This window comes from Gasterosteus aculeatus, chromosome Y (genome assembly GCF_964276395.1).
Source record: "Gasterosteus aculeatus chromosome Y, fGasAcu3.hap1.1, whole genome shotgun sequence".
NCBI lineage: Eukaryota > Metazoa > Chordata > Actinopteri > Perciformes > Gasterosteidae > Gasterosteus > Gasterosteus aculeatus.
Window position 1 is genome coordinate 2,177,519 of NC_135709.1, and position 17,143 is coordinate 2,194,661.

General features: G+C 47.0%; 3 protein-coding genes across 3 annotated transcripts; 2 read left to right on the top strand and 1 right to left on the bottom strand.

Annotated features, from left to right (window-relative positions):
* Nucleotides 1-6,021: 6,021 nt before the first annotated feature.
* LOC144390783 (protein preY, mitochondrial-like) lies at nucleotides 6,022-7,773 on the top strand. Its single transcript, XM_078097176.1, has 2 exons — nucleotides 6,022-6,584; nucleotides 7,107-7,773. Exons 1-2 carry the CDS (start codon nucleotides 6,286-6,288, stop codon nucleotides 7,249-7,251), a joined length of 444 nt encoding a protein of 147 aa, XP_077953302.1. The 5' UTR covers nucleotides 6,022-6,285; the 3' UTR covers nucleotides 7,252-7,773.
* Nucleotides 7,687-11,767, bottom strand: LOC120809153 (uncharacterized). The gene is made up of 3 exons (XM_040162784.2): nucleotides 11,704-11,767; nucleotides 9,105-10,425; nucleotides 7,687-8,250 (listed from the first exon to the last, which is right to left on the bottom strand). Exons 2-3 carry the CDS (start codon nucleotides 10,419-10,421, stop codon nucleotides 8,113-8,115), a joined length of 1,455 nt encoding a protein of 484 aa, XP_040018718.2. The 5' UTR covers nucleotides 10,422-10,425; nucleotides 11,704-11,767; the 3' UTR covers nucleotides 7,687-8,112.
* Nucleotides 11,768-15,727: 3,960 nt separating this feature from the next.
* On the top strand, nucleotides 15,728-17,083 carry LOC120809086 (parathyroid hormone). The gene is made up of 3 exons (XM_040162669.2): nucleotides 15,728-16,107; nucleotides 16,251-16,345; nucleotides 16,450-17,083. The coding sequence occupies exons 2-3, from the start codon at nucleotides 16,251-16,253 to the stop codon at nucleotides 16,703-16,705; spliced, it is 351 nt and encodes a 116-aa protein (XP_040018603.2). The 5' UTR covers nucleotides 15,728-16,107; the 3' UTR covers nucleotides 16,706-17,083.
* The last annotated feature ends 60 nt before the right edge of the window (nucleotides 17,084-17,143 follow it).

The window sequence follows — 17,143 nt, forward strand, 5'->3', positions numbered from 1 at the left end:
TTAGTGTAGAAAAACACTAAAAAATCTCATTGGTTCTTCTGACGTTCAGCTATATGTGCTCCTCACAGCCTTGGAGGATCTACTAATTATGACCTCCGGGCAACATTCTGCAGTCTTGTTAGACCGCTATGGAGCTGGATGGACTCCCTTTCTTTCTGCCAGTCTCAGTCATTCCCTCCTGCACAGTGTCATCATCCACTGATCCCTCCTCAGGCGTCTTCCTTCTGTATTGTATCCCTTTAATAGAGAGGATGCCATGAATCAAGCCTTCTGATGGGATTACAATGATCCACCAGGAATCCCAGGCATCTAAACAGCTTCACTCTTTGTCTCCCTGAGAAATGAAGCTCTTCCATTGGGAACCTTCCGTAAAAGCTGAAGCAAGAATTACCGCGAACGTCTTATGAACAAGTCTCATTGTCTCCAACCATGAGACCAAAGCCTGCGAGGCCCATCGGAGGGGAGCGCTAACGATGTAGCATCAACCGTGGCTCACTTGGCTCGTGCTTCTGCTGAGCCTGAGACCGAGAGGCCAGGTGACCACGGTTAGCCCGACCCTGTTCATCGCCAAAGGGAAACCTTTTGTACAGATACATCGTTCCAACTAGGCTGCTGTGACGTGTGGTCCTCTGGGGGGGAACGTGGAATGACGAATGTACAGCGACTTGATTTAGCAACAGTCTCCATTTGCACGGTCTGCACAGAGTACGCGTCCGGCTCCAGATTCTCCCTCGCTGTCCCCGGATTTCTCCTCCTTAAAAGGTGGAACACATAGATTAATCCCACCTTTGTACACAAGTACAAAGACACAGGATAGGAGGTAACAAGGCCTGTGGAGTAGGGCGGTGCCAGCGGTCTGTCAGAGCAAAGAAACAAAGGACCCTGAGCTTCCCTAAGGGTCCAGCTTACATCCAGGACATGGTCAAACCCGACATCCCGACCCGCACTCTCCGCTCTGCATGTGCAAAACTACTCGTCCCTCCCTCACTAATCTAGTGTATCTAACAGAGGTTTTCCCTACGGGTGCATGTAGACCCCAGGGTATCTTACCTAGCCCTGCTCCACAGCGCTCCTGGGGTAAGTACATAAACACAGACCTGGGTGTACAATAGACCACAGTTTAACAAACAACATAAACCATATATTCTTTCAACGTCTCAATCAATGTCAATCTCTCCCAACACAAGCCTCCCCAATCTCTCACGAACAAACATTTTAAAGAGCCGAGCTGAGAGCTGGATTCAGTGACAGACTTTCTACATAACAATAGTTTGTTTAAGGATTTTCAGTCAGGACATCAGTGAGTGCATCACAGTCCACGGAGGGTAAAACGAGTTTAACTGGACACCCAACATACTATATAGGGCACTGCAAGAGAAATGAGTGGCAAGTGACGGGCGCCAAAAGAGGAGAAAAAGACATGCGAGAGGAAGAATTAATGAATCGATGGAAGACAAAAAAGGACGAGAGGAGTCCTTGGGGATCTGATTATCAGACCAGGCCGACAATTCTACATCAGCAATATTTCAGCATCAAATGAAAGCTCTCCTGGCAGGGAGGGAATCTCCCATTTCTAATTGGATAAAACCTTTGCTCAGCCAAGAAATCAAAACATTCTCATTTCGCAGGATAACCTCATATATATATATATATATATAAATTATATAAATATATTTATATATATATATATATATATATATATATTATATAAATATATTTATATATTAAAATATATATATTAATATATATATATATAAATTATATATATATATATAATTTATATATATATATATACCAATTCTGTATGTAAAGCAAAGGTATATTAATAGCATTACTTATAATTGCAGCTATAAATGCAAACACAACTTGTGCCAGGGCAGGTATGAACGTCTACACGGACAACTACAAACGCGATAAGATAACAGGATGTGGAAATGAAGGCCTTATCTTTATTAATATTGTGGAAACTGGGGGGGAGAGGTATTTTTCATTAGCATAAAGTCCGTATATGGGTCAATGGTAATTAGACTAATGAGAAAATATTCTATTATGAATTGGCGAGCTTGACAGACTCACTCTATCATCATGAAGCCCTCCGAAAACCTGTCCGTTTCCCCCCCGGCGACGGCTGCCTGGCAAAGAAACAAGGATAAGCAGCGTGAAACATCAGCACCAGGCCCTTTGCGATTGAAGACGTCTCCGCACGACACAACGGGGGGAACGGCACCGAGAAACAGCCTGAAGCGCCCCCGAGAAGTCTCCTCGGCGAGGAGAAGGGCTGTGAAAAGGTCAGCGGAAGCGTGACACTGAGGAAGGCTCCGCCTCTTGACGCTGGGAAAAGAACGGGCTCGATGAAGAATCTGCCGAGTGGAAAAAAAAGCCCGTGGCCCTGCTGCAGAGTGTAGGGAACTACACACACACACACACACACACACACACACACACACAGAACACACAGCCGCTGGAGTACATAACACATGCGGGCTCCCGTTTCCACTCACGGGTCCAGATGCACCACGCCAATCTACGCATGTGGCGGTCACAGCGGGCCCCGACGGCCCTCGGTTTACTGTACTCAACCCTGCATGTATAATTAGCACCGACCCATCGGAGCACACGCGCTCATCCACATTGACATCCACCCGTCGTGTGCAGCAGAGCGACTTGTGGTAGCATCAAACTTTGAGCTACGCGGACGGCTGGAGGACGTGGACCATAAATCCCACGTATGGATCCGGGGTTTGCGTGACAATATTGACAAAGTTGGACAATAGTTTAAACTGAAACTACATCTGCCATCGGGTTCCACCACGTGGACGTCATTGGGGCCGGTTTGTGCCTCGTGCTGCAGTCACGCAGTTATCTCCCTTATTGCCGGCGTTAGTCAATATAGCCTGAAAGAGATAATTGAATGTTTACCAAGTGAATCTACACACAGGTCAGCGCATTAAGAAGGATCTGAAGAATTGCAATTATGATCATATTGGATCTTATCTAGAAGAAACATCTGACCACATTACCTACAGGCTGAAAACATTTTGTCAAGTTTGGGATTTCCTGAAATCTCAAGTGGGCAGCAAACCTCTTTTTGGCGCTTTCGGCTGCTTGTAAAAACAGTCTGAACAGAATGACGTGTCTCCAAAATAAAAGCATCACGTGGTGTCAAGTGTTTGGTAAAAGCTGCTAAAAACAGAAACCTCTCCTGAGGTTGTTCCTTCAGTGACGATGGCAAATGAAGTCGAGAAATAACTGATCCGTCGGTGAAGTAAATCTTAAATACAAACGTACACTCTTTGAATTTGACGCGACGTTAAACGCTTCATTCAAAGTGGAGAGAAAGATAGAAATGTCTGAGTTTCTCCACTGAGTGAAATAGAGTACGTGCTGTTTTTGGACATATATAATATAATGACAAGCACGTTCTTGGTTGTCTTTTCCAATCGGTCTTCGGGATCCTGCAGCAGCTCTCCAGCCACCGTCTCTCCCAGTGAGGAGGAAAAGTGCCACAAGAGAGATGGAAGTGGAAACTTTGGGAATCCTGCCTTTTTAAATGAGCAACGACACAGCACCCGTGTGTGGAAACATCTGCCACTGGAACCTTTAACATGTTATGTAACAGAAGCCAGTGTGGTTTGAATGCAGTTATCTCTCAGGGTCACAATATGGGAGATGAGGGTGATCCATACGCAGCTTTCCTGGCTACGTTGTGACTTCGACCATCTTCCGTCAGCAGGACGTTCCATCGCAATGTGGCAAAAGTCAGAGATGATCGATACGTCTCGTGAGTAAAAGCTCGTGAGGCTACACCGGTGCGTTCAAGGGCCGGCAGCCGGCACGAAAAGAAAGAAAATGACATTAGCAGGCCTGTCAAGTACCGAGCAGTGGGATTTATTACAGCTAGGAGCACTTTTCAAAGGTTAGGGCCCTGCCAAGAAAGTCCCACAGCAATATCTTCAGCAATATGGATTCTGCTCTAGCTGGACCGGGGCTCTCTGACAATATTGTGTACTGTATATTGTAGATATAGAACCTGCCGGGAAATCAAGTTCAAGGTGTCTGTGAGGCTAAAATGAAACTACAAAATGCCACCGTGACTGATGGCGGAGTTTATGAATATGTACCGTGTTCAGGTGAGCAGGTGGCCTTTGTGTGTGTGTGTGTGAATAAACGGGTTTATGAGGCACTTCGAGTAAGCACTTAAACTAGAACAGCATTGTGTCGACAGGTAAAGTCCATTTAACTGATGTAGTATAATGTGATTTTATTATTCTGATCAAATGTACTGACTTACTTTAGCTATATAACTCATTAAGGCAAAATGGCACTCAGATGCAGTTCATCACTGGAAAAGTGGCATGTCTTTAGTAGTCCTGTTGGTTAAATGAATGCAATTCATATTGTTTTGATGCTGTTTTATATTCTGGATCCACATTATGGTAAAATCATAAAGTAAGCTTTCCTGAGCTGAGCGGAGCCACACTGCCATCATATGGACAAATGAGGAAACAGTAAAAACCACCATTTTAGTTATATATAGACATAGATTAAACACTCTGAGATGTGAATAATTAGTGACTTCAGTGACGTAAGCAAGTGCTGCGTGAGTGGAACTTTGTTGTAAGAAGATGTTGCATGCTGAAGAAAAGATAAAGACGCACAAACCAGGAGACAAGGGGGCGCTGACTGAACCGGCCCAAATCCTGCAGGTGGCTTAGTGCTGTGGCTGCATTTAAAGAGGCGATTCCATCTGTATTTAATTCAATATCTTATTTATTTTCAATCACTTCTGTTTGACACCTTTTTAATCTTACTTCAGGCCAAACCCATTACAACAAATGTTCCCCTTTGTTTTGGAATTTAGGATCAATAGCGCTTTGACATGAAACTTTCTAATCCTATTTGTCATTTGAATTTTTTTCTAATGGCAGCACATAATCACAACCGTTGTTCTCTGGGGTCAAACTTGACCCCCATGTGGAAGTGGATTTTTCACCCATGTGAGTTACACATTTAATAACTTCATTGAAGTACTTAATTGAAGATTAGCAACATTTGTTTTATTCCGTCTGAAACGTAAGGGCAAGACCATTTACCTTGTTTTTCAGTTAAAAAACCCAACATATATTCAGGTTCTCCCGGGTCATTTGACTCTTTCTCATCATAATAAGTCCACTTCTGACATTTCAGCTTCAGATTCCACCCTCAGCATAATGTTCATCATTTTCCTTCACTTCAGACCCGTCTTCTGGTCCTGCAGCGGGTGACGTGGGGGCTTCTTCAGAGGAAGACGTAGCATGTGGTCTGTGTGTTGGAACCATCCCCTCATCATTATTTCCTCATCATTATTATAAACGTGCAATGCTCAACGCCTGTGAGAAAAGAGGTGTTCTTGTACCCGTTCGCCTCAAACTTCCAAGATGTTTTGGAAAGCAGCCCGACAATTTGCCTCATTGCAGTGGACTGATCCCCGTGGACAACAGAAGTTATTAAATTCAATAAATCAGCGGTTCCCAAACTCAAGAACGCCGCGGCCCAATTTGAAATCTGAAAATCTTTTGCGGCCCACCCAAACCTTTAATCACAACTCTGATCAAATCATAAACTAGGGATGATTAAATTACCTTAAGATTAAAAATGTATTAACCGACAATGCATGTTTTGTGTACCATTTTCTCCGGAGCTCATATATATTTACTTTAATACTACAAGAGGGCCCATTTGACATTGTTTTGTTTGGCGGCGCCTTTTGTTGAATAACGACATGCGGACAAGAGCAGCCGTTTCGAGCGAGATCCTTATTGTTTTATTAATCTGTTCGTTTAAATTGTTTGTGCTTCATCAATTAATGTTTCACATAACTAATGTGCCGCTAGAATTCTTCAAATAATACTTAAACTGAGAAAAAGATGTGCGTTTTGTATATTATCAATTATCATTAATATATATATATATAAATATATATATATTAATATAATTATAATTTAAATAATACATATTTTTATATTAATTTCAAACTTTTCAAAATTGAAAAATTATTTTTATTTTTAGTACATTTTATTTATTTATCGTAAATGACCTCTCGCGGCCCACCTGCAGTACCTTCGCCACCCACCAGCGGGCCGCGGCCCACACTTTGAGAATCGCTGCAATAAATCACTCATAATTCAATCATTTTCCTAAACATGAAGAAGAGCATAGTATCAAACAACTCATTTCAGACTATTCGATTAATACAAAATATATTTTACGGGAAATTATTTCGTTTGGGGTCAGAATAATTTTCTTATGAAAAGCAGTCGACACGCGGAACTAATCGAGTTGGTTTACAGGCGGAGGACTCCCATTGCGGTTGCACCGTGCGCGCGCCCTTCCGGTCCTGCCTGCTGCCTTGGCTCGCCGGACATGTATCGGGGTGTCGCGGGCCGGTTGGTGACGGAGGCAGGACGTGTTCGCCGCGGCGTGGAGCGCGCTGCTTTCGGGCCGAGGCTCAGGCGCTTCTCCGGGGCGAAGGACGAGGCGCAGCCGCCTTTCGACCGCTCGCTGCTCCGCTTCCTGGTCTGCCCGCTGTCCAAGAGGCCGCTGAGGTGAGACGACGACGACGGGGGGGTTGTTGAAGGACACTCCGAAACGGGACGTGGCTGATGTCACGGAATAATACTAGATAATAATTATTAATAATATTAATAATAATACTGGAGATCAAAGTGGTAAAAATGTGTGTCACCACACGGGCCGCGAGACAATGTCTCCATTAGTCCACATGACGCATTTCTCAATTTACGTGTTCAACCATTACGTTTCACTGTATTTGGCTTTTAAAGGTCTCTCACATTCAAGTCATGTGACGAAAAAAAAAAGTAATAAATATTCTTATTCTTAATTCTTATGGGCAGCAGCCACTTTCTGAATGGGGACATGGGGAGTGACTGGCGCCTCATTCAGGTGCTGCGGGAAATCTGAGTTTCGCTCTCATCTGCTGTATTTTAAATCTCCTTTCCGCCGCCTACCATGTTATTCCACGCCGAAATAGTGATCCTAAAAGGTTTGTTCGTGTTCATTGACCTATTTTTTTTATTGAGCGCAGAATTCCCCCGTGTCGCCCACAGGTACGAGCCGGAGACCAGCGAGCTGATCAACGACGAGCTCGGCATTGCCTATCCCATCGTTGACGGCGTCCCCAACATGATCCCGCAGGAAGCCAGGCTCATTCAGAAAGACACGGACGTGTCAACCACACCCGCACAAGGCTAGAACCTCCCATCACCCCCCACACATCGGACATCGTATCACAGCGAGAACACGCCCGCTCTGGTATTTAGCTCCTCCCCCCCCGTCGGGCAGCATGTTCTCCCTGTCCGCGATGGTGGGGCTGGTCCCGATAGTGTCGCTGGCGGGCTTGTTCTACTCCGCGGCCGTGGACGAGAACTTCCCTCAGGGCTGCACCAGCAGCAGCAGCCTGTGCTTCTACAGCCTGCTGCTGCCCGTCGCCATCCCGGTCTACGTCTTCTTTCACCTCTGGAGCTGGATCGGGATCAAGCTGTTCAGACACAACTAGGCGCCTCTGCGTTTCGATACAACGGAAATGGGACGCTTTGCAGGACGTGAGGCGGAACTAAACGGGGCGTCATTGCTGCAATGAAATGTAGGGTGGTGGGGGGGGGTGTGACTATAAAGAAAACGAGTCTGTAAATGACACATTTAATATTTTATTGGCACACTGTGTCTGACTTATGTACACTGAAATTAATAAAGACGGTTCTATACAACCTGAAACTCGACTGTGCTTCATTGAAAGCCAAACGGCGTTTGCTAAAGGCGGCACGGTGGGTGAGTAACCGCACAAAGGCTCGTTCAATGAACGGCAATGACAACTTCCTGAAACGCTCCCGGGGCACGAATCTCTGCTCAAATCCCACGTCAACGTGACAGAAGTCTTAACTGCAGAATGACAACATTGGGGGGGGGGAACACTTTAAAGCCCCCGTGAATCGGAAGGATTTCCTGTCAGGTTCAGGTTTGTGTTTTTCTACACGTGTTCCGTGGTGCACGGCTGCTCTTCAACACGCCGCAGACGCCGCTGAGCGCAGGTCGGTCACGTGGTGGGGAGGGGTTTTAGCGTTGCGCCTTCCTGCTTTTCACCTGTCGGCCCTGAGCCAGCTTCATCAGTGGAGACTGTGGCCTGGGGGACTGTCGCTCTCCCTTTGTCTTGAAAAAGAAGGACTCGTTGAGTCTCATCTGGACGGCCCTGACCTGCAGTCCCAACAGGAAGCGGTTTAGTGCCACACATTTAAATACCCCACACACACACACAATGAGGAGCGCAACCTTTTAGAATGACTCATTTTCCCCCGTTAAGATGGTTCAGCTACTGTAGAGAAACGGGCGCCGTCTCTCGCTCTTTAATCTCATTATCTCATCCGCCTTTGTTTCTCCGACGCGCCCTGAAAGCAGCTCCGCATCTCACGCGAGCTTCAGCGCCTGCACAGCATCTCGCCGTCGTAGACCGAGATGTTCGGCAGAGTGTACAACCAGTAATGGATCAACCGATTAACCAATTGATCCATATATATATATATATATATATATATATAAGGCGCACTGTCGTTTTTTGAGGAAATTAAAGCCTTTTAAGTCGCCTTGGGAGTGCGGAAAATACGGTACTAGTAAAGTCGAGGAGACGAGCGTAGAACGCAGCTGCCTTCTCCCTGTTTTATGGGCCACACTCTGCGTAGGGTCCCTTGGTCCCTGTGGAACGCTTTAAAAAGCCTGTTTTTGTGCCTTAAAGTGTTTATAAAATACTCTTACCGAGTGTTTGGAGATCTTAGAGATTTCAAAAAAGCTTTCGAACGCCACTGTTTGGACAGACTTCTTCGGGATGAACAGGAGGCCACTGAGATGATGGATAAACACCTGCTGCTTTAGGTTTGTGCCTGAGCATCACAGCTCATCTCTCCCATTAATACGTGACGACGAACGGATCGCGTGTCACGCAACACGTGACGATCATTGAAAATGCCGCCTATTTGTTTGACGCCAGTGAAGATCCTACAACGGTCCTAGATTTTGGTCCAAAATATGTACAATATAACATATAACGTTGTCACCTGGGTCAGGTTCAGCCTCCCGCCGCGACAGGGCGGCTCGTCCTCGCTGGATGCCGACGTGTCCGCCGTCCTGGGATCCGACTCCGACGGGGGGCTCGGCGTGGTCTTCCTCTCCGGCCGGGCGCAGGGCGGCGGGCGGCCGGAGGGCTCCTCCGTCGGCGCTCCATCTGCCGCGTCTGAGGAGCGGCGAGGACGCAGGTCGGCCTCTTTGCGCTCTGCCGCTGAAGACAGCGTCTTCCCCGGCGAGCCGTCCCCGGGGTCCTTTCTGGCCCCGCGCCGCACGCTCAGGTCCAGGGGCCGCGGGTCCTCCGCGGCTCCGGCCCCTCTGCTCCTCCGGCAGAAGGCGAGGTAGGAGCACAGCTCGGTGGAGAAGAAGTTTTCTGTCTGGGTGGAGGTGTGGAGACGGCGCGGCGCCCCTGAAAGAGGCGGCTCGCGCGAGGCACACGGAGGTCTTCCCGACCGCGCGGCATCCAGGGAGGGGCTCAACTGAAAGGGCCCCAGCGGGACCCTCTTCTCTCGGGCGACGTCCGCTTTGAACCATTTCCCCTCCTCCGGATCCGGGTGCGTTTGGCTCATGCGCTCTTCTTCTTCTTCTGCTGCTGCTTCTTCGTCCTCTTCTCCGTCCGTGAGACGCACCTGCACCTGCACCGTCTTCTGCACATGCAGGCGGGGGTTTTGCGCCTCGGAGGGGTGCAGCCCGCGCCGGGGGGGGGACACGGCTCTGTCGCTGTCGTCGCCGCTGGAAGGCTGTGAGGGCGAAGCCCTGAATGCCTTCTGGGTGATGAACAGGTCCTGACTGTTGACGTCCTCGCCGGGGCTCTGGGATGCGCCGGGGGGCCGTCGGCCGGGTCGGACCCCCGCGACGGCCTCGGGCTCCGAGAGGGCCTTCTCCCTGGGAGACCGCTGACGAGAAGACGGCAAACCGGCTGGTCCGGCTGAGACGACGCTCGGCGGTAAGTTGAACGCCACCTTCGGTTTTCCGCTGCTTTTCTTCTTGCGGTCGTGGTCTCGTTGGAGCTTCTCGGTGCTCCGCGGATCCAGCGTGCGAGGAGGCCGCACAGCGGGCGCGAGGATCAAACCGTCGTCCAGTTCCGAAGGCGACCGCTTTTGCTTCTTTCCTTTTTTATTTTCTTTCTTTTCCTTCGGTGACTTTTTCTTTTTCTTTTTCCTCTCGATGTCTTGCTCCGTTTTCTTGGTCGCGCTGTTTTTGCGTTTCAGGCGTTTCCGCTCCTTTTTTGGGTCTTTTTTCTTTTCTTCTCCCTGCGGCGTCCAAGTCCAGGACTCCCAAAAGACGCCTGCTTCTTCAGGGTCACCCATGAGTCTGCCCAACGGAAAGAGGAGAAGGTCTCACACAGCGGCCTCCGTAGTACATTGTGCCTTAGTGGAACACTGGCATGCATGAACAGACAGAACTGTGCTGCTCGGCCTCAGTCTTCTGTATGCGACTAGAAGACAAACTAATATCACGTGAGGCTTGTTGGGAAAGAGGGAAAGTTGGGAAAGAGGGATGGCGATATTTGGAGAAGTCCCTCGCCCTCTTAACCTCACTATAAGTCTGCGTTTAGTTGACGTGCCCCCTTTATGATAATCGAGCTCTGAGCCGTAAGACCTCTTGATTCCACAGCCACAGATTTCATCAAGGAAATCTTTGATGAAATCGATCATGTGCATCACCACCGTTATTCTTATTGTTGTGTCAGTGTTATATTTAGTTGGGCTCCGTTGTAGTTCAACAGACAAATTCAGTTGGACGCGAAACCACAAAAGCCTCCGAATGACCTTCCGAAATAAATGGACGGAGCATTGCCTAATAAAAGCGCCAGCCGAATGTGTGATGATTTTGTGTTTTTTAAACGTTTTGGTTTCTACGAGCGTGCGAAATCATTAGCCAAGTTATTAAAATCGATTGCAACTATTTTGCCTGATGAGCAGCAGTGTATTAAAACCCTCGGAGTCGTTTTTTGTACACTTTAAACGTTCTTCTGCTCCAGTTGAGATCAGTTCACGTAAAAGCGCGGTTAACGTAGCTCATAACAAAGGTGTGCACTGCAGCTTTAGTCACAGATCTAGTTGGTTAAACTAAGTCACCCACTGCTGCAGGACGCTGTTCTGGGCACCTTTTTACTATTAACGCGTTAACGCGGGGGTTTGCTTTATTAACAGGTGTAACCGGTGCGATTTACTTGGTAGGAGTTCATTTTTTGAAATGTAGCCTTATGTGTTATTAAATGTTGCCGTAGTTGGAGTTAAAGTCAGTGGCGCGCATCACGTGGGCAGCTCGGTACCGTCCCGGCCGCGTGCGCTCGGCACCCCAGCTGCCGAAGTGGGGACTCTGTATTATTGGTGAATAATTGCCTCAAATTATTGCTGAATAACTGCCTCATAGTCACAGTTCAGTCGCGCGGACTGAGACCCCCGACGCCTTTAGCATAAACGTCAACTTTCTGTGCTTTCACCTTACGTTTCGCTGTTTAAAAAGGTAAAACTTTATACCAAACGAGGGGTTTCGACCGTAGTACAGTCTGTCACATGACATATCACTGTATAAAAGAATATTTTTCCCAATAACGTCGTAATTCTTGTTAAATTTTAGGCTTACCTCGGCGGCTACTTTCAACTCCAGCTGGGAAACTCAACTTCAAAGGAGACCGCTTCCACCGACCGGTTTCGTGTTGCGTTCAAATGCCTCGCGTAAAGCCCGCTTCCAGCAACCCGAGCCAGCGTGGACTTTTGCATTACATCTCATTTAGCTGACGCTTTCAATCCAAAGCGACTTGCAATACGTGCATTTCAACCACAAGGGTACAAACCCAGAAGAACAAGAAACAAAAAAAGCGCGACAATCAATCAAATTATAAGTACATTATAAGTTCAATTTAAGTGCTACAATTTGTTTAGTGTTTTCAGTCAAGGACTTCTCCTACAACTCGTTATAATATGTAGGCCCAACAGTAGCTTTAATAAGAGGAAGTCAAATACTTTCAGTTAAATTATTCCATTAGGACTAACGATGATAGTTCCAGGTTGCTATTATTTACTATATTTCTGGCAGCACGTGAACGAAGCATTGGACGCTCGTTCACCTGCGGTCCGGATCTTCCCGCGACTTTGAAGCCCAGTCCGCTCCAACGGTGATGCGTTCACGTGCACCGACTGCTCCTAATAAAACCACGAGATGTCGCAGTTTACCGCCAGTTACCACAACTCGGAACAATCTTTGCTGGCCGAGAGTTTTTATCTCTCTCTTTGTGCTTAACAAGAAATGGGACAAGGACGAAAAGGGTCGACAGGTGAAGGTCAAAATAGGACAGGACTGCCGTAATTTAGTCGTAATGGAAAAATAGCGGTGATTATGATCATTATATAGGTATATGTGTTAAAAGTACCAATAAAATTAATATAAGTGTTCAAGTGTGAAGAAATAAATACTGAAATAGGGCTTATCATTATTATCGTATTTACTTGCAAGTAGGATTTATGGCAGTATCACAGTATGTAATAAGTCCATTATACACTGTAAAGTTGTAATCTTAAAAAGTTTTTTTTCTCAAATTGTATTGCATTGTACATCAGAAAGTCAGATTACGCTCTTCCATACTTTGATTGAGATTGTGTGTTTACTTTTAAAGAGCAGTATAATGAAGGCGGTTCAGACATGTTGGTTTCGCAGATTTTCTCCATTCATTTTTCCTGTGGTAAAAAGTAAAGTATAAGTCGAAATCTGATTTTAATGTAAACATTTACTTTTACACAATTAAGAGGGTCAACATGCCGGTACCTGCGTTGTGGTCTTTACACTGTGAGGTCCCGTGATGCTCGGGTCTCTGATAGACATCTGCTGGAATCAGTCATGCTGATGTTATTTGATATTTGATGTGACATTTCATATTTGAATATGCTGATATTACCTTTCTAATCATTTCTCACTTCTTGTGACCCTGTTGTTTCCATAAAAATAGAGTTTATAGAGAGGAAACTGTAGAGGGAACAGAAAGACGGGCCTCCTGCTTCAGAACAAACATCATTGCACTGCAGAAGATTGCAGATAAACGTTTCATTACATACATAAACTCAAATGATGGGCTTTACCACCGACTGTGGTGATAATACTTGTAGAATACTACATATGCATGTTTAAAAAGTTATGTAGAAATCTAAAATGCAACTTTAACAGATACAATAGAAAGGCACAGCCTCCTGTGAGACCTGCATGGCGTCCCGGAGTGTTTGTGCAGGGCTTTTATTGTGAAAGGAAGGAACTAAGGAGTGGATCTGGTCAGCGGTGCTTTTGTCTGGGGCGAAAAAGATTAACAAAGGTCGCTGTCTGGTTTGGACCACAAAGCCTCCCCGTGGTTGTGTAACAGCGTTAAAGCGTGCATCGGTTGCGTTGCTGCAACTCACAAGAATGGACCTTGTCGAAAAGAACATCACTTTTGTGGACGTGTAATAGTTGCAATGAATATTTTGATGTGCACGATCCTAACAGTCTTAACCGAGCACGACTAAACAACACTGCGTGTTTCAACATGAATTGCATCCATAGAAAAACCGGTGGGATGAAGAGAGCACAATGCTGCAGGGCCTTTTAGAGGGAGGAGAAACCAGCTCCGGGAAAACGGGTGTCATGCAAGAGCATTAAACTGCCCAATGCCCAAAGGCTGCTGGGAGACGAGCCTTCTCCCTGAAACCTGCCAATCACAGGGATTTATTTTCAGTTTCTTCATCCAAATCATAACATCGTAACATTACGAAAATGGATAATTTCCTCTTTTTTTTTCAGATCTGCACAACATGTTCACTAAGCCAACCAGATCCTTCCGTTCATCGGCGCTACTGTGAACTTCATGACATCCTCCTTCAATCATATTCATTGCATGCGGCCCCTGCTTGTGTTTCCCCCGAATCACCCTTCGAGTGGTTGGAGAGGATGCAGCATCTGTGCATTCTCACTCATCTCCTTTGGTCACCCTTCTCGGGAGATGCCGTCACCCTCTAGAACAGTCAAAGCCCGCCTTGAAATAGCACCACCCCCCCACCCCCCCCTCCCCTCCACCCCTAATGACTGCACCTATTCCGGACACCAGCTGGCCTTACCGATGCATCCGACTTGCAATAACTGTGAATGTCAGGTGAATGTCAGTGCCTGGGGGGGAGGGGGAGGGTGGTAAAACCTGCGTTGACTTTGACTTGAAGGCTCTTGCTTTGCCACCGTGCCGGTCGCCTTGCTGCCCTTTCGCATGCGCCACGTTACAGCAGCGCGAGGTGATGACGGGACGGCGAGCTTCAGGATCTGAGGACAGAGGTGTTCGGCGGGGGGAGGGGGGGGGCACGCAAACGGGCCGCAGTGTTACGGGAAAGCCGGTGGAGGTAAATGTCTCTGCAGAGCCCCGCCCATCCCAGTTAATCACTTTATGTTTCAGTTCTTTAGTTTGCTCTTAATAAATGATACTTTACAGCAAATTTAATATCACAATGTAAACACTTACAATTCAATTCATTTTGTGTGGCCCCCAAAAAAAATCACATCGGCACAGCAAAAACTCCTGGATGGGGAGTAAAGGGGAAGGAACCGTAGTGGGAACGACGGAGGACGACCCCCCCCCCCCCCCCTCCCCCTCCTCCGGGGCGAACAGAATGCAATCGATGTCATGTGTGCAGAATGAACAACGTGAACTTTGTGTCCTTACATCGACATTCCCGGCGCCTGCTACATTTAGAAAACCGCGTGGTTACCTAATGCTTAGTGTGTGTGTGTGTGTGTGGGGGACCATAGTTGTCTCTAACGTGACCTCAGGGGTCCCGGGGATTGATCTTACTTGGGACACCTGTGGCTCAAAGCTATGGGCAGGAGGGGGCGGGGTTACCCTGGTGTCTGGGTGACGGACAGTAGTAAAAATAATTCAAACGTTGAAATCGTGAGGATTTGTTTTGGTGTAAAGCGTGTGTCTTGTTAGAAGAACACATAAGCAGTTTGTGCTTCTTGTACATAGAAGTGCTATGATTATGAAATACTCAAGTAAAGTACAAGTACTCAACAGTGGTGTACTTAGTTGCACTGCATCAGCGCTACTTGGAGGTCACGTGCTGCGCTGCTGTCACGTTGACAGCCGTCCACAGTAAGTAGACGGTGAAAAAACTGAAAAAACACTGTATTTTTTAATGAAAATTGGAGATTTTTTTACCAAAGTATTTATTATTATTAGCTTTAAAATGTGCAATTGTATTGGCTGCAGAAATAACCCTTTAAAACTGAATTTAATGTTGAGATACCACCGTGGATGCGAGGCGTCCTTCCGACGGTCAGAAAACTCCCAAGACGCACACAACTTTCATGACCGTGAGCCGGTGACGACAATGGCATCGCCTCCCGGACTCCCACGCACTCTTTGATTCAGCAGGTTCCCGTCTGACGTCAGCTCGGTCTAAAGCTCTTTTTTTTGGGGGGGAAGCAAACTCACAAAAACAATGTTGATTCTTGAGTCCAGTGCGTACGTAACCGGGGCGACCCCCCAAGTGGTCAATGAGAGCCATAAATTCATCCAAACGCTGGTCCTATTGTTGTGAGACGGGGTGGGAGAAAAGAGGTCACGTTAAATGTGTACTATGGATCTGGCCACACTGGAGAGGGGGGGATCCCAGAGGCATGCAAACTCAGACATCTGCTCATAAAACATTCTCACAAAAACTCTTTTCAACCAAACAAACTGATGTTATGAGTAAACTCCACGGTGTTCGACTTGCGACTGCTTTTAAATGTTTGGTCGTGTGTGTTCGTGCATCGGGGTGAGCAGGCTCAACATGCGAAGCATTTCGTTTGGCCTGGTATGACGGTGCTGCCATTCTGACCCCCCCTCCTCTCCAGAAGGTATGACATCAACAGTAATAATGAAGGCACCTCATCAACGGGGCTATATAAGCACTTTGAGTCCAGTGCTTCCATCTAATAGGAGCTCACCCCCCCAAACAGACCACTTCCCCTTGTGGTGCTGGAAGCCTGCGCCAGGTATGTCCCACCAGAGTTGCTTCTTATTCCTTCATGTTCATGGTATTCATGCGCGTTCACGCTATATGGCGCTCAGATTTAAAATCAACCAAGCAGCTTGCATTAAAAAAAAAACGCTTTTGACAAATGCTTTTCTTCATCAGATGAAGGTCAACATGCGCGGTCTGGACCGTAGAAACGTGCTCATTTCGCTCTGCATCGTGCACCTCCTCGCGCTCAGTGAGGGGCGCCCCGTAAGGTAAGCCCCCCCACACCGGCCCGTTTCTTTGCATGAAGACCACCTCCACCCACTGCTGCGCGTGACGTCAGCGTCACCCCTTCTGTCGCGTCTCCCGTCCGCAGGAAGAGGGCCGTGAGCGAGGTGCAGCTCATGCACGACCTCGGGGCGCTGAAGCAGGCGCGGGAGCGTCGCCAGTGGCTGCAGAGGAGGCTCCAGGGGGCCCACGCGGGCCTGACGTGGGGCGGCGCGGGGGAGGCGGGCCGGGCGGGCAGGAGAGAGCGGCCCGAGGAGCCGCCGGAGCTGAGCGGCATGACGCCGGAGGAGGTCCAGCTCGCGTTGAACTTGCTGGAAAGGCTCCTCAAGTCGAAGCCGTCCTGATTTTGGTTGATTTGGTTGATGACATCTTCGATGTTCGCGGCAACTTTGCAGCGCTGAATTTTAAGCAACCCTCTATTTTTTCTATTTAATTATTTGTTGTTTATAACTAGTTGTTCTTGTGGGTGTTTCATCGGGGTGTATTTTAATTGTATTTGTTTGACATAATCTATATTATTACATACTTTTATTTATTAAATTGATATTTATGGATTTAACGAAGGGAAACTTCCCCATTGTGTAAATGCACTTTTATTTAACAAGTGTTGTTTTACTTGCTTACTTCCCCAGACTGAAGGTGATAAAGAGATGGACCAACAGTGTTTTGTATATTTTTTATTTTTGTAGGCATGTTTAATATGAAAATATAATTTTTAAAACGAATGATATTGTTTTTCGTATGTTGTTTTTATTTGTTGTTTGTGCAGTTATGCTAAACTA

What these genes read in the sequence shown, in the direction of transcription:
- LOC144390783 (XM_078097176.1), top strand. Translation starts at nt 6,286, where the DNA reads ATGAAAAGCAGTCGACACGCGGAACTAATCGAGTTGGTTTACAGGCGG. An exon ending in CTGTCCAAGAGGCCGCTGAG is followed by an intron (nt 6,585 to 7,106) that starts GTGAGACGACGA and finishes TGTCGCCCACAG; the next exon opens with GTACGAGCCGGAGACCAGCG.
- LOC120809153 (XM_040162784.2), bottom strand. Translation starts at nt 10,421, where the DNA reads ATGGGTGACCCTGAAGAAGCAGGCGTCTTTTGGGAGTCCTGGACTTGG. An exon ending in GGAGGCTGAACCTGACCCAG is followed by an intron (nt 8,251 to 9,104) that starts GTGACAACGTTA and finishes TTGGGACTGCAG; the next exon opens with GTCAGGGCCGTCCAGATGAG.
- LOC120809086 (XM_040162669.2), top strand. Translation starts at nt 16,251, where the DNA reads ATGAAGGTCAACATGCGCGGTCTGGACCGTAGAAACGTGCTCATTTCG. An exon ending in AGTGAGGGGCGCCCCGTAAG is followed by an intron (nt 16,346 to 16,449) that starts GTAAGCCCCCCC and finishes TCCCGTCCGCAG; the next exon opens with GAAGAGGGCCGTGAGCGAGG.